Here is a 14444-nt window from a genome sequence, read left to right as displayed (position 1 = left end):
TGGGACCACACGAAAGAAGCTGAGTTCATCTTCTGCCCAGAAGCCCTTCACGTATTGGAAGACCATGGTTATGTCTCCTCTAATTTCTCTTTCTCGTGTCAAACACTCTCAGTTATATTAGCTGTTAGGGATTTGTCAGGTCCTTCAGTAACCCAGGCCCACTGATCGGTCAGGGAAGCCAAGGCTGTTCCTAGTGCGCTGTGGTCTCGTTCGTGCAAAAGACAATGGGATTTGTTACCTGCCCGAGATGGAGTACCACGTGCTATGAACGCACCCAGAGATCACATGAGCTTTTGTTGGCTGTCGACACCAAAATGCCCTGGCCTTTATCACGGGACCTGCCGATCCAGTCCTCCTCCAGCCTGCATGCACCCAGGGAGCTGAATTTTTTCAAGTGTAGCTTTTTGCCTTTATCCCTATTAAATTTCATCCTAAATGAAAGGATTTGTCCAACTGGAAATCACTGTGAATTTTCATTCTCATCTAATGGTTAGGGTATTCCTTTTAGATGTGTGTTTTATGCAGAATTGATTAATGCAGTTCATTCGCCACTGGTTTAGTTTTTATTGAAGAAATAAGACCAGCTAGAGAGTCTGAAATTCATCCCTAGAGATGCTACCTTCAGGTTTATTGTGATCATTAACCAACCATCTTTGTTGTGGCATTTAATGACTATTCAAAATAGCTCTCTGTCCAGTCCCCCGTGTGTCTTTTGAGGTGAGCTGACTCAACTCTGACGAGCTCCTGTTTTTGAAGTATCCCATGTATAAAATTCTCCCTACAAAAATTAATATATGAAAAGAAGACATAACCTGACTGAAAGCTGTCATCAAAACCGTCACCATCAAGAAATCCACCAACAAAAGGAGATGTACGAGTTTGGACAATTAAGTTTGCAAACTCATCCTAGAAAAAGTGCCACATACCTCACTGCTGAATATCACTACGGTCACATTTGAAGTTCTCCCCTTGGAAAGCTATGCACTGACGCCAGCACCTAGTCCACCCTTCAGAACAATTTTGGAACTCTTTTTTTTTGAAGATTTTATTGGGGAATTGGGGGAGGGAACAGCATTGGGGGATTGGGGCAGACAAGTTGCTGTCCTTTTGTTCTTCAGTCTAGTTGTCAAGGACATCAGTTTACTGGCCCATGTTGGTATTGTGATCATTGCGCTCTTCCTAGCTGAGGCAGTCAGTCATCGGCCATTGGACGGCAGCCCACTGAAGCCTACGCCGTCGCCAGTGACTCACGGCAGCCCATCTCCAGGTCGAGCTGTTGTTCACCATCTTAGCTGTAGAGGGCACAGCGTCACTGGCCCATGTGGGATCCGAACTGGCGACCCTGCTGCTCAGGGCTCGAGCGCCCAAGCCAACTCTTAACAAACAAGCCACTCAGCCGGCCCAATTTTGGAACTCTTTTTCTGAAATGGCCATCAGAACTGTCGTCGTATTACCCTTGATGTCCTGAATGTCATCAAAATGTCTTCTTTTCAATATTTCCTTTTTCTTCAGGTAAAGAAAGAAGTCATTGGGGGCCAGTTGAGTAGGGAGGGTGTTCCAATAAAGTTATCTGTTTACTGGCTAAAAACTGCCTCATGGACAGTGTCGTGTGAGTGATGCATTGTCATGATGCAAGAACCATGATTTGTTGACGAAAAGTTCAGGTCATCTAACTTTTTCACGCAGCCTTTTCAGCACTTCCAAATAGTAAACTTGGTTAACTGTTTGCCCAGTGGGTACAAAATCAAAATGAATAATCCCTCTGATATCAAATAAAAGTTTAGCAACAAGTTCACGAACTTAATTGTCAGACCACATATACCTTCCGTGAATGACAATGACAAATATACACATTAGGCACTGAGAGTAAAAGGCAAATAAATTATCAGCTATACTTGGGAATGGCCTAGGGAAAGCAACATCAAAATTAAATTCTTATCCTGTGACCCCCCCCCAGACGCTTGTGTTTACAGATAATAAAAGCCCTAAATCAGAAAGCTTTTCCACTAAACAGTGAAAGGCAGAATATAATATGACTTGGATAATGTGTTCTAATTGATATGTCTAATTGTTGACCTAATCATTAACAGAGTGGTTAATAATTAATTCTCATGGTTGTCATTGTCTATAGAACAAAGCACTTAGTTTACTTTCTGTCCTCTGTATATCATAGGAAACACTGTAAACATAAAAGATATATATATTTTTTATTATTTTTTTATTCTAGGAGGTTTGGACACTCGGTAAAAAAAAATATATATATATATATGTATGTGTGTGTGTGTGTGTGTGTGTGTGTGTGTGTGTGTGTGTGTGTGTATTTAATGCATCAGTTTTCTGGAGTTGAGAATTTATCATTCTCTGCAGCATGAACCAACCACATGTTTAGGGTGCAGTTGGTCCTATTTATTGTTGCTATTTAATTACATCGAAATCCAGACATCAATTCACACCCTGAGTTCTAATTGCTTTTGAGAGTTCTATGCACAGAACAATAGTTGGAGCGACTCTTAAGAGCAGAAGTCGTAAATACAGATCTTTCCTGATCTTGATGAATTAAAACCAAAGGAGGGGAAACAGTTTTGTTTTGAAGAAGCCATCTGTTTATTTGTGTACCGTGTTTGTATTCAAATTTAAGGAAATTAATCAAAATTCACAACGCAGAAAAAGGGAGTTCTGAACAAGCATACAATTTGAGGAAACAAGTAGCTAATGAGGTTTGAACCCCTTTGGTTTAATCTTCTCTGTTCCCACGGAGACCTCTACGGTGTGTGTACAGTCCATGACTTGCTTTGCATTGATCCTTGCTACTTCAGGGCTGAGAACGTGAATCAGTGACCAGAGACAAGTGAATGAATTAGCAGCTGTAAGCACAGCGACCGTAGGAGCGCAGTCGTTGAGTGAGGGAGCGTCTCTGGTCCTTGGTTAGCAGGCAGCTGAGTTCACCAATAATGAAATCTGTCCCAGGTCCCTACATGTGCATAAAGGGGTGGGCGTTTCTTTAGGAAACAAACGCCAATTAAAAATGAGAGCCAGAATTGCACATGACTCCAGGCGCTGGGGTAAGTGCCAGCTCCTTGCTGCTCACCCAGAAGTTTTCAGGAGATGGGGAGTGAGACATTCTTAGAGACCTGGACATCTGACCCTGCCCTCGTGGGTCTGATGTGTAAGCTTAGAGCCAGTGCCAGCGTTTCAGGCATGAAAGCGTCCCTGCTTTGTACCTAAGGCTGCAACTTCATTACCCTGAGCGAAACCCTCTGAAACCGTCTTCACCCCGTGGCCTCCTTTGAATTTCTTCTGCATTTAAATATCTTCAGTTGACTACACATAATGAAGTGTGCAAATTGCTAGATTATACCCTTAGATGGTTCCCTGGACGATCTGTGAATGGATGTCGTGTTTCCAGCTAAATGAAAAGAGGCCGCTGAGCACAAGAGATGGTGTCTTAACCACTCTAGACATTAGTTTTCCTCATCTGTTAAGTAGGGATGATAATAATACCTACTTGTCAAGAATAAATGAAATAATCCATGTAAAGTGCTTAACGCAGTGTCTAGAATGTAAGGGGCACAGTTACTATTAATGTGATTATTCCCTCGGCCTGTTTTATATCCTTCGTGCTAGGATGCTGTTTGTTATCCATGTAACATACAATACATGCCTGGTGGATACATCAACAAATTAATGGTACATTAAAATGAAAATCTAAATTGCAATGTCTGTGGACAGCTAAGTCAAGTAAAATTAGGCAACTACTTGCCCCATAAAACCCATAGACACATGTAATTTTAGACAGGATTTTTTCATTTACAGATGAGGAAAATTTTAAATTCAAAAATGATAAATGACAGGTTAAATCAAAATGGAGCTGTTGCTAGATTTTTGCATAGAGTTATTCTGAGGTGATTTTGTTCTCAACTTCCCTCATTTAAAAAAAATCAATATATAGATACAATATATAAATACAATACAGTATATAGATATATATATCTTTATCGATAGATGACAGATAGATGATAGATAGATAGATAGATAGATAGATAGATAGATAGATACAGACAAAGGTATTCCTGGGGATCATTTAATCAATAGAGCAGATTTTGATTATGTGAACTGCAAAAGCCTCAGGTTTTGAAATAAAGGGTTGCCCCTTCCACGCCCTCCTAGCTGGCAGCCCCTGTTCGCGCATCTCATTTCATGAACATCACTTATTCAACAGTGACTAACAGGACACCAATCCACTTATCATGACCTTTTCCTGTTTTCAGACAATAGCAAAAGTGGGTCGCACCGCTGAGCTATAATCTGTGATGGACATAGACATTTCTATTCTCATGACCAGAGATGTTTGCTCTCCGTAATTGGGTAAAAGGGTGGAGAGCCTGTTTTAAATCCTCTCTTTAAAGAGGAAATTTTAGTGCGGGTCGTTGGAGAGAAGGCCCAGCAACAGCCTCCATGAAATATCCTTTTAAAATCCCCAGCTGAGATCTGAATCTAAGAAGCAGACTCCATAAAGGCTTATGCACCCCCAAGCCTGAACCCCATCCTGTGAATAGGAAGGGGATCGATGCGCGTTCTTTTAATGTTTCGTTTGCTTTGGACTTGCCTTCTTTGTTATGATTTGTGGGGTTGGCTTTGTGTGATTTGGTTTAGGACAGAGAAATTTCTGGAATATGGCTGAACTCAGAATTTCATTCTTTAGTCACTTACATGACCTTTCTATGTAACGCAAATTGCTTTTCACCACTGTATCGCCTGACACTATTTAGGAAATCATGTTGCAGTGAAACGTAAAGGACCATCTTTCTATGTGTGAGTGTAGCTCTGGAGTGATATACTCTCAGCTGAGCAAGCCCATTCCATTCCCAATCCAAACTATAATGGAAAGGGTGAATTTAAAAACAAATAGTAGACCTTATTTTAAAGAAGCATTATACATATATCATTTTGTCAATGATGCTCATTACAGCATTATTAATAATATATGTCTAATAAAATTTGCTAAAATGTCTACTAGCTTCAAAATGGTTAAAACTATAAACTAATGCATGAAGCAGGTTATGAAAAACGGGGATAAAGATATACCTAATATTAAATTAAGTAAAGAAGAGACAGGGAAATCATATGTGTAGAATGTTGACAATAGTGCAAAATAAAACAACTGAAAAGCTAAGAGCCAGAAAAACTGGGGGAAATTACACCAAAATGAAAACAGAGGCTTAAGCCAGATAGTATGAGATTAAATAGGATTTTGTTTTGTTTTATTTTGGTTTTGGGGTTTATTTGATTTCTGCTTTTAACTTTCCTGAATTTTCTAAATTTCCCATACTAAACATTTATCACTTTTATGATAGGAAAAAAAAAAAAGCCCAACAAAGTTCAAATGAGCATGGATTTTCCTGTTTGCGCTCAGCTGAAATATTGCTGCTGCTGAAACGGGGGGAGATACGAAACCTTTTTAAAGAGGTGATTCCGGAGCCAGCTGGCAGGAGCGAGCCCTTCCAGGAGCTTCCTTGGAGGTCTACCCTCGGTGCTACCCACCTGGGCTCTGCTGCTCTTGAGAGGTTCTCATAATGAGTGTTTTCATCTTTTCATATTGAAAATGACCTCCTGGCCTGAATCCCTGCTTCCCAGATGACTGAGGTTTGCAGGTCACAGCCTGCGGAAAAAATAAAAGGAAACTACTCAGTATTTTGTCCTCTTGGATTCTTTTTTTTTTTGGCCTTGTTTTCACTCTCCAGATCCAACCAGAGTCATGGTGCCCCCTTCCAGCATGGATGTCACTGTCGGAGAAAGTATTGTTCTGACATGCCAGGTGACACATGATCACTCGCTAGACATCGTGTTCACATGGACGTTTAATGGACACCTGATAGATTTTGACAAAGATGGGGACCACTTTGAAAGAGTTGGAGGGGTAAGTATTAATATCGGACTACCCACTGGAAATGCCGTGTGCAATTCAGCTGCCCCACGCTGACTCACAGCTCCTTTAACTTAAAAAGCAATAGAAAGTTAGTCTTTGATGATTTCATTCAAGCACCTTCTTTTAAGAAACTCTTGGGTAATTCCTGCTGCTTTTTGCATGATAGATGCAGCATCACTTATGGAGTGACCCATATGGCTCCTGTTAATCCCTAACGGTTAGTGATTCATTACCCTGTACGAATGAGGAAACTGAGGCTCGGGAAGTTGGAAGGCTTGCCTTGGCCTCATAGCTGTTTTTTTTTAAGATTTTCATTAAAATATAGGTAACATACAATGTTGTATTAGTTTCAGAGATACACCATAGTTATTCAACATTTATAGACCTACAGAAGCGATCACCATGATAAACCCAGCAACTATCTGACACCGTCCCACGCTGTCACAGTATTATTGACTGTATTCCTTATGCTGTGCATTACATCCCCATGACTCATTGGCTTTATACTAGAAATTTGAACCTTTTGTTCCCTTTCGCCTCTGCCCCCCTTTTGTAAAATTTCCCATCACAGTTGACATAGCTACAATTGCAGAACTCAGCTCAAACTCCAAATCTCAAGCTCTGGGGCCCTTACCTCACCACAGGCCACTGAACCTGATTAATAAAATAGCTTGAGGACAGTTTATGCATTTTTTAATTAGTTTCAGGTGTACAAAACAATTGTAATTGTTAGACATTTACACCCCTCATGCTTTCAATCTCTTGATGAGACTCTTGTCAGCTCTTCTGGAAGACTCATCCTTGTGAGGACCTCAGGGCTCTCTTTCTTGAATCTGAAAGTCTGATCAGATTATTTGTTATCTCCAGGTAATTTGAATGCAAATGGTTGAATTTTCAAAATGCCTTCCTCTTAAGAAAAAAAAATGCATATTATCATTGAACCCACACCAAGAAAAGGTTCAGTCTGGAAATAATTTGGGCCTATCACAGCCGTGCTCAAAAAAATGCTTTTCTGCCCCAACACAGCGCTACAGCCCCATTGTTCCACAGCTTCACTCTGGCTGCCACTCACATGGAGGGGTCCAACCGAAAGACAGCTCAGTGTAACCGTGGGGCTGGGATTTGAGAAGCCCTTCCCGCCCTCCATGCCACTGGAGGAATCTGATTGACTCACCTCATCTTATCCCCACCCCTTCCGCTGAGAATAAATGGACTAAGGCTTACAGTGCTGTCCACGGGATATATTGATTGAGGCCTATTTTCCATTCAAATGTAGTACTAGTCCTGTTACATCCTTGCTGCCTTTCTCAAACAGTGTCTCTCCGTTGAATCACGGAGCACCAAAACATGATTTGAGTGGCATTTTTTTTTCAATTATCCCAAGGATCATATATGACTAGTGTACTGTGTTAAATGCACAGGGGAGAAATTGCTTTGTTGCATGAATGGATGGCTCAGGTCATTAGTGACTCGCTCTTAGAACCCCAGTTGAGAAAGGCTGGATGAAATTGCCAATATTAACAATTCTGGACCTATTGGATATAGTTCAGCCTAATAACCTTGACCACGTGAGAGAGAGAGAATAACTACTTCACAAGGGCCCCGAGGATATTAAACCCCTTCAGGTCTGGACAAGTGCATAGCCCAATGCCTACCGCAATAAAAGCACTTGATAAGCTTCAATGGTTGTATTAATTGAAGGATTGGTAACACTGATTTTAATAACAGGAAAGTATAAATTAACAAAACCTTCTTCAGTTAAGCAAAGTATTTGTTTTCATACTAAAAACCAATGTCTTGGGCAGGAGAAATATTAAAAACACTATCTTCCAGAATGGCATGGGCACCAACCAATCAGAACAGGTGCCTGACTGGTCAGAACCCAGGCCCTGCCAATCAGACAGATGTGGCCTGTGTGCTGTCCTGGCTGCAGACCAGCCATGGCGGAGCCGGGCAGAGACACCCCTCATGGAGTCAGGCAGTAATGGCCACCTTTCTAGAGACTTCCATGTGTGGAATCACTCTCATCAGCCTTTCACAGGAAAACGTTTGTCCCGTCTATGAAACTAGTTCTAACATCGGTCAACTATTGCTAAGATGTAAGTGCCAAATTCAGGAGAGCACCACCGAGGGTGAGCACGGAGTGTGAGCCACTAGGGTCATTCGTGTCTGCCGAGCACTGACTCGAGTAGAAGAGGTGAGGAGGCAGTTCTGAGGTCAGCCCACCTCTTGGCCTCTGCTCCCTGGGCCAGCAGAGCCTGCCCATTGCCGGCTTTGGAGAAGTCCTTACTTCGTTGTCCTCTGATAGCCTCCAAGTGCTGTCTGTCGGGGGGAAAGTCGCCAGTGCTGTTTGTGCGCTTTGGATGGAATATTCACAGAAATCTCAGCTAGCGGTTGGGTCTGGATGACTCCAGAGGGAGAGCGAACGCTGCCATGGTCTCCTTCCAAGAGACTCCTCAGCCCTGCCCTTATGTATTTCTCTGTCTCAGTTTGACTTTAAAAACACAAATCTGGTCAAAATGGATAAATAAAGAGAGCACACTCTAAATCACACAGTCACAAAATTCTGTTAGGACAACTTTCAAGCCCTCAGTAAACAAAGTGAATTATTGAGGCAGTGGAGCCACTTCCTTAAAACCAGCGTGGCTCCCACCCCCCTGCACACACCCCTGTGAGGCAGACGCTTCATTTAAGTCTATACTCAAAGTCCTAACACGTGAACTGTCTTAGGTAAAGAAGTATAAATAATGATAATGACGATGAGGATTCCTTACAGTTCTTCGTACATTTCCAAAATGTGTAACCATTGCTCAAACACTTCCATGTATACGAGCTCCTTAATTCTCACCGAAACCCTGTGAAATCAGGTAGCAATTATTATCCTGTTTTATTGAGCAATTGTAAGACTTGATCAGTAAATAGTAGAATCTAGAGGAGAAACCAAGTTCTATAAATAAAAGAGCTTTCAGGTAAAAAAAAAAAAATCACAGCTTTTCTTGAATTCGATGTAATGTCGGACATGATTGATCATGGCCATCAATAATGTCCGTTTCAGTTTACTCTGTGCTTCCCACTTTTCAGAAGGATTTCACACACACACGTACACGCTCATTTGATTGTCACAACCTAGCTCATTAGCCAGTGCACTCTTCCTTCTTGGGTCAATAAGCTAAGGCCCAGAGAGGTTAAGAGACTTCCATGAAGACACACAGCAACACAGGGGGCTGTCGTTTGGGGTGGGGAAGCCGAAGTGATCTTGTCACCCATTAGGGGTTTAGGAAGAAAATGGCTTCCCGGATCTGAACCCCAAGGCACTCTCTCACTCAAGGAGTCACTTCCCAAGCTTTTGATAACTGAGCTATGAAACCAGACTCCAAGGTGTAGTCGTGTTCTTCAGTTAAATGCCACCTTTGTGACAGCCTGTCCCCACATGTATTACAAGTCTGTGCTGGTGAACCGGGTAGAAATATCTAGGGCACATGGACTTCTGTCCCGGATGTAATTAGTCCTCTTCATCTGCTGACCAAACTTGCATTTGGCATTTGAACAGCAGATTGGCACCATCCCAGACTAGGTGATGCAAGGCTTCCATGGAGAGTCTGGTCCTCATAATCCTTTCATTCAGTCCTGGGAGTGATCAGACTGCTGGTTGTGACACGGGTTGTGCAGTAAAATGCAGGTGTCCCCAAACATGGGCCTTTCCAAATACAGGGTTCCAAAGTCTGGGAACACCAGCGAAGGCCATAGGCCAAGGGCACGTTGGATGAAACCCCTGGGACTAGACCAGGAGCCACCTGATGAAAGTGACGTGCTGCCAGCAGAGGCAGCAAATGGGTCCAGAACCTCCGGGAAGCCAAGGTGTGTTCTGAACACATGGCTGTTCTTATCTCTCGGGCAGGCTCCCTATTCTTAATAGGCCATGGCTGGCATCACTGATGTTCCCATCAGCCAGTGTAAAATAAATCCATTAGCCACCGTGTCCTTCATGTGATAAAGACATTTAGAGTCATTACAAACTAATTGTAGCCATTCCCCTACTTTATCAGCAGGATTCAGCTGGTGATTTGATGATCCGAAACATCCAGCTGAAGCATGCTGGGAAATACGTCTGCCTGGTCCGGACAAGTGTGGACACGCTGTCCGCTGCTGCAGACCTGATCGTCAGAGGTACGGGAGCTTGGTTTTGGTGTCGCGATATCTCCTCCTGCACAGGGTTCTAAGAGCCTCAGTGGGGTAGGATTATAGGGGGAAAGTCAGGTAGAAGGTAAACATTGTAACCAGCGCTTAGCAGTCTGCAGACATGAAGTGTTCATCCATTTCTCACAGGGGGTTGTCAGGAAACGCAGAGCAAATCCAGTTACTTTATTCTGGAAATCACTCCTGGGAGGGGCCTGACTGATGGCTGTGGGAGCTGACTTTCTAGGGCGTTAGATAACAGAAAGCAGATGGCTTACGGAGAGATCAAACCGCCTTTCATGTTTCATCCAGGCTAAACCAAGTTAGCCAGGGCTGTAAGAGCGACGGAGGTACAACCATCACAGTTTTCCCCAGTTTCCTCTTTTTTCTCTAAAGTTAATAGTTCTGTCCAGTTCCTAAAATACGGCTTCAGAGAGAAACATCCCTTGACTGCCTGGGATGGAATAAATAAGCTGCGAGCTGATGTAAAAACCGATATTTGTGAGAATCTCTTGTGTACAATCGGCCTGGCCTGACTTCATCCCAAGGGCTGTAAACCCTCATCTGACCCACACCAGCCGATAAACCCCAAGCTCCACAAACCACTTGGTAAAAGAACAGTACATGGACTTTTTTTTTTTTTTGGAGTTTATTGGGGAATTGGGGAAGGGGAACAGACAAGTTGCTGTCCTTTTGTTCTTCAGTCTAGATGTGGAGGATGTCACTTCTCTGGCCCATGTTGATATTATCATTGCGATCTTCCCAGGTGAGGCAGTCACTCTCTGGCCATTAGATGGCCGCTCACGGCCGCTCATGAAAGTGCATGCCTGCTGCCGGCCAGCCCCACTGCAGCCTACGCCGTCACCGGTGACTCACAGCAGCCCAGCTCCAGGTCGAGCTACTGTTCACCATCTTAGCTGTAGAGGGCGCAGCATCACTGGCCCTCATGTGGGATTCGAACCGGGGCTCTGCTGCTCAGAGCTAGCGTCCCAAGCCAACTCTTAACCAACGCGCCACTCGTCCGGCCCTATATGGACATTTAAGAAATATCTTTAAAGTAAATTTAAAATCTCTGTGAGCTGGTGTAGGCACCAGAATCAAACCCGATGCGCACGCGGAGGTTTTCCACATGAAGACAGTCAGAACATGGAAATCATGTCCTCCGAGCGTCTCCCTCTCTGGAAGCCTCACTTTGGTGTGTTGGCACCTTTGGCAGAACTCTGAGTGAGGAGCATGAAACCCAGGGGCCATCAGATTTGGAAGCTGGCAAGTCTGAGTGTATAAACAAGCATTACTGGGAACCCTAAAAAGCCTTGCCGTCCCCTCTAGGCTTTCTGTCAGGGGGGGAATGTGTGGGAGTTAGCAACTTAAACCTTAAGAGAAGTTAGAGAAAAATAGCTTTTCCACCCTGCCTGCTTTCATTCCCCTTCACTTGGCCTAAGAACCTTTCAGTAATGGTGCAGATAAGGGCGAGATAAGGGTCGACCTGGGGAGAGAAAGCACAACTGCTGGAAACCTGTTTCTTTCCATTTTAAATGGCTGCTGCCATCACCAAAGCCGGCCTGCTGTCCCCTTGGGGACGAAAGAATTCTGTCGCTGAACATTTATCCTCTATTTAATTAGGATAATGTTCACATCAGCAGTTTGAACACCAATAAATTAGACTAATAAATATTGAAATCAGTAATACTTGAAGTTCTTAAATGATATTGTATACTTCAATTCACAGAAAATAATATGAAGTACCAGGAGGAATTTGCAAAATCTGTCTAAAAGAAAATCTAACCTAATCAGTTAAGAAGGCCAATAAATTAAGGTGCCACTTCAAACCCGTAATCTTTCGTTTTATCTCCCCCAGCTCTGCCCTTGAGGTTTCTGCAGATGGGGGGTGGGAGTGTGGGGGGAGGGGGCAGAAGGGACTTTTACTGCCCTGCTAGACTTTTGTATTTGAAATGAGTACGGCTGTGAGTCTTGGCTCTGGCTTCCTGGGTTGTGATATTTACTTTGTTTAATCTATAGCCGTCTAGTGGCAGCCAAAAAGGCCACCCTTCCCTGAGAGAGAGACAGAGACACTGACGTCACACCAACATTCCCTCCGCTGTGGCCTGTGACAAAACTCCCGTGACCATGTTAACATTTTGTTCAGAGGATAAGCATTTGCTCATTTGGTCATTTTGAAAGAGGGACCCCACTTCCCCAAAACAAAGCTAGTAAACATTCTGTAAGATCAGATCTACACATTGCGGGGGAGGGAGGCTGGAGATGCAGGAGCAAACAGCTGTGAAAGGCCTGCCTTCTCCCCACTGGCCAAGCTCACCCCACCCCCGAATTTCCTGCTGACTCAGTGGCCAATTGGGCTCAGATACTCCCTGTCAGCTTAATCCATGGAGGAGTTTGGAGAGAATCACTTTTCTGTTTCTGGTGCTTTGATTTTAAAGGCCATTGAAAGAGAAGCCATTAAAAAGGGGTGAGGGGCTGGGAATGCTAGGATGAGAATGCTGGTGAGAAAAAGAGAGTATATTCTCTTCTGGACTTTGTCTGGTTAATAAGGGTCCCAAAGACCGAAGGTTACCTTGGTTCTGTTGAGGTGGCATTAGACTGACATGCTGAAATGTCACCACGGAAAATTAATCAATTCTAGCACGCAGATTTCCAGACCTTTCATTCAGGGGTGGGAGGAAGAAGATAAATTTAGTCTCACCTGTGGGTCTATAAAAATGACTTTTAAAGAAGGAAAGAGAAATTTAGGGCATCACGTAAAGGGTTCAGCAGTGAATCTCAGAACAAAGCCTTGCTTGAGGAAACTGTTGTTAACGTTGCCCCACTCTCCTGGTGGCCTCTTTCTTCCTGGCCCCAGTGACATGGCCCAGCTGTATCTTGACAGTACTTTTGATTGCTGTGCTGGGTGTGCCAGGTCCCTCCTAGGAATAGCCCCCCGCGCCTGTCTGATGGCCGTGAGGGCACCTTTGTGTCTCTCTCACAGCCACCTGCTCTCTTGAGGTACTCAGTGGTCCTTCTGGGAAATGCATTTGACTGCCCGGTAAGAGCTTTTCCCGTCTGAATCTGGGACAGCTTTGTGGCTTAGCTCTGGCCATTGGTACTTCATGTTTGCCTGGCCGCCACTATCCATTCCTGTTTCTTTATGGTTTCCAAGCCTTCCTTTAAAACTGATTTCCTCCCATTGTAAGTATTGTGTTGTCAGAAAAGTCATGACGCATGTTTGCGACAGGGGCACTAATTCATTTTTGGAAGCACTTGAGTCATTCTCACCTATGTTATTGCTATGTCATTTGACAGCTGACAGTTCTAGCTTCATTCTAAAAAAAATTGAGCAATTTGGTTGAGTTTTGGAGATTTTACAGCAAGTTGAAGATGGAAGACCAAACTGCATTTTTGCCATATTTTACTGTTTTACTTCCATAAAGGGAAGAATGCGCATCAAGCTTGTGAAAAGTTGCATAAAGTTTATGGTGACAATGCTCTACAAGAATGTCAGTGCCAACGATGGTTCACGAAATTTCGTGCTGGTGATTTTTATCTCAATGACGCTCCTTGGTGAGGGAGGCCCACCAAGGTTGATGACGACAAAATAAAGGTATTGATCGAGTCAAACCCACGTTACATGACACAAGAAATTGCAGAAACATTGAACATCCATCATTCAAGCATTCACGACCACCTGAAGAAGCTGGGATACGTAAGCAAGCTTGATATTTAGGTTCTACATGAACTCAAAGAAGTTCATTTTACGGCGCATATAAATGTCTGCAATATGCTCATTAAACGTGAGGAAAGCGATCCTTTTTTGAAGCGACTCATAGCTGGTGATGAGAAGTGGATTGTTTATAACAATGCAGTGTGCAAACGGTCTTGGTCCCAAAGTGATGATTCCCCTCAAACGACATCAAAAGCAGACATTCATCAGAGGAAGGTTATGCTCTCAGTGTGGTGGGATTTTAAAGGTGTCGTGTTTTTTGAGCTCCTATCAAGGAACCAAACAATCAATTCAAATGTGTACTGTCAGCAATTGGGCAGTTGGAATGAATCCATCATCCAGAAATGTCCAGAGCTCGTTAGTTGTAAAGGAGTTGTGTTCCATTGAGACAACGTGAGACCACACACAAGTTTGATCACCTGTCAAAAATGACTGGAGCTTGGATGGGATGTGTTGCCACACCCACCATACTCGCACGATCTTGCGCCGTCAGACTTCCACTTGTTTCGCTCTCTTCAAAACTCCTTGCATGGGGCCGGCCGAGTGGCGCGATGGTTAAGAACTCGCTTGGGATGCCAGAGGGCCCCGGTTCGGATCCCACATATGAGGGCCAGTGACACTGCCCTC

At 43.6% G+C, this 14444-nt stretch overlaps 1 protein-coding gene across 1 annotated transcript in view; it reads left to right on the top strand.

The window, feature by feature from the left end:
* The window catches only part of LOC109373897 (contactin-4), a 289091-nt gene that overhangs the window by 252773 nt on the left and 21874 nt on the right, over positions 1-14444 (top strand). The window contains 2 exon segments of the mRNA XM_019628144.1: positions 5742-5917; positions 9976-10093. Coding sequence (XP_019483689.1) covers positions 5742-5917; positions 9976-10093 — 294 coding nt within the window.

Source organism: Hipposideros armiger, unplaced genomic scaffold (assembly GCF_001890085.2).
Source record: "Hipposideros armiger isolate ML-2016 unplaced genomic scaffold, ASM189008v1 scaffold_750, whole genome shotgun sequence".
Classification (NCBI taxonomy): domain Eukaryota; kingdom Metazoa; phylum Chordata; class Mammalia; order Chiroptera; family Hipposideridae; genus Hipposideros; species Hipposideros armiger.
The sequence above is the reverse complement of the archived record's forward strand: the minus strand, read 5'-3'. Positions and strand labels throughout refer to the sequence as shown.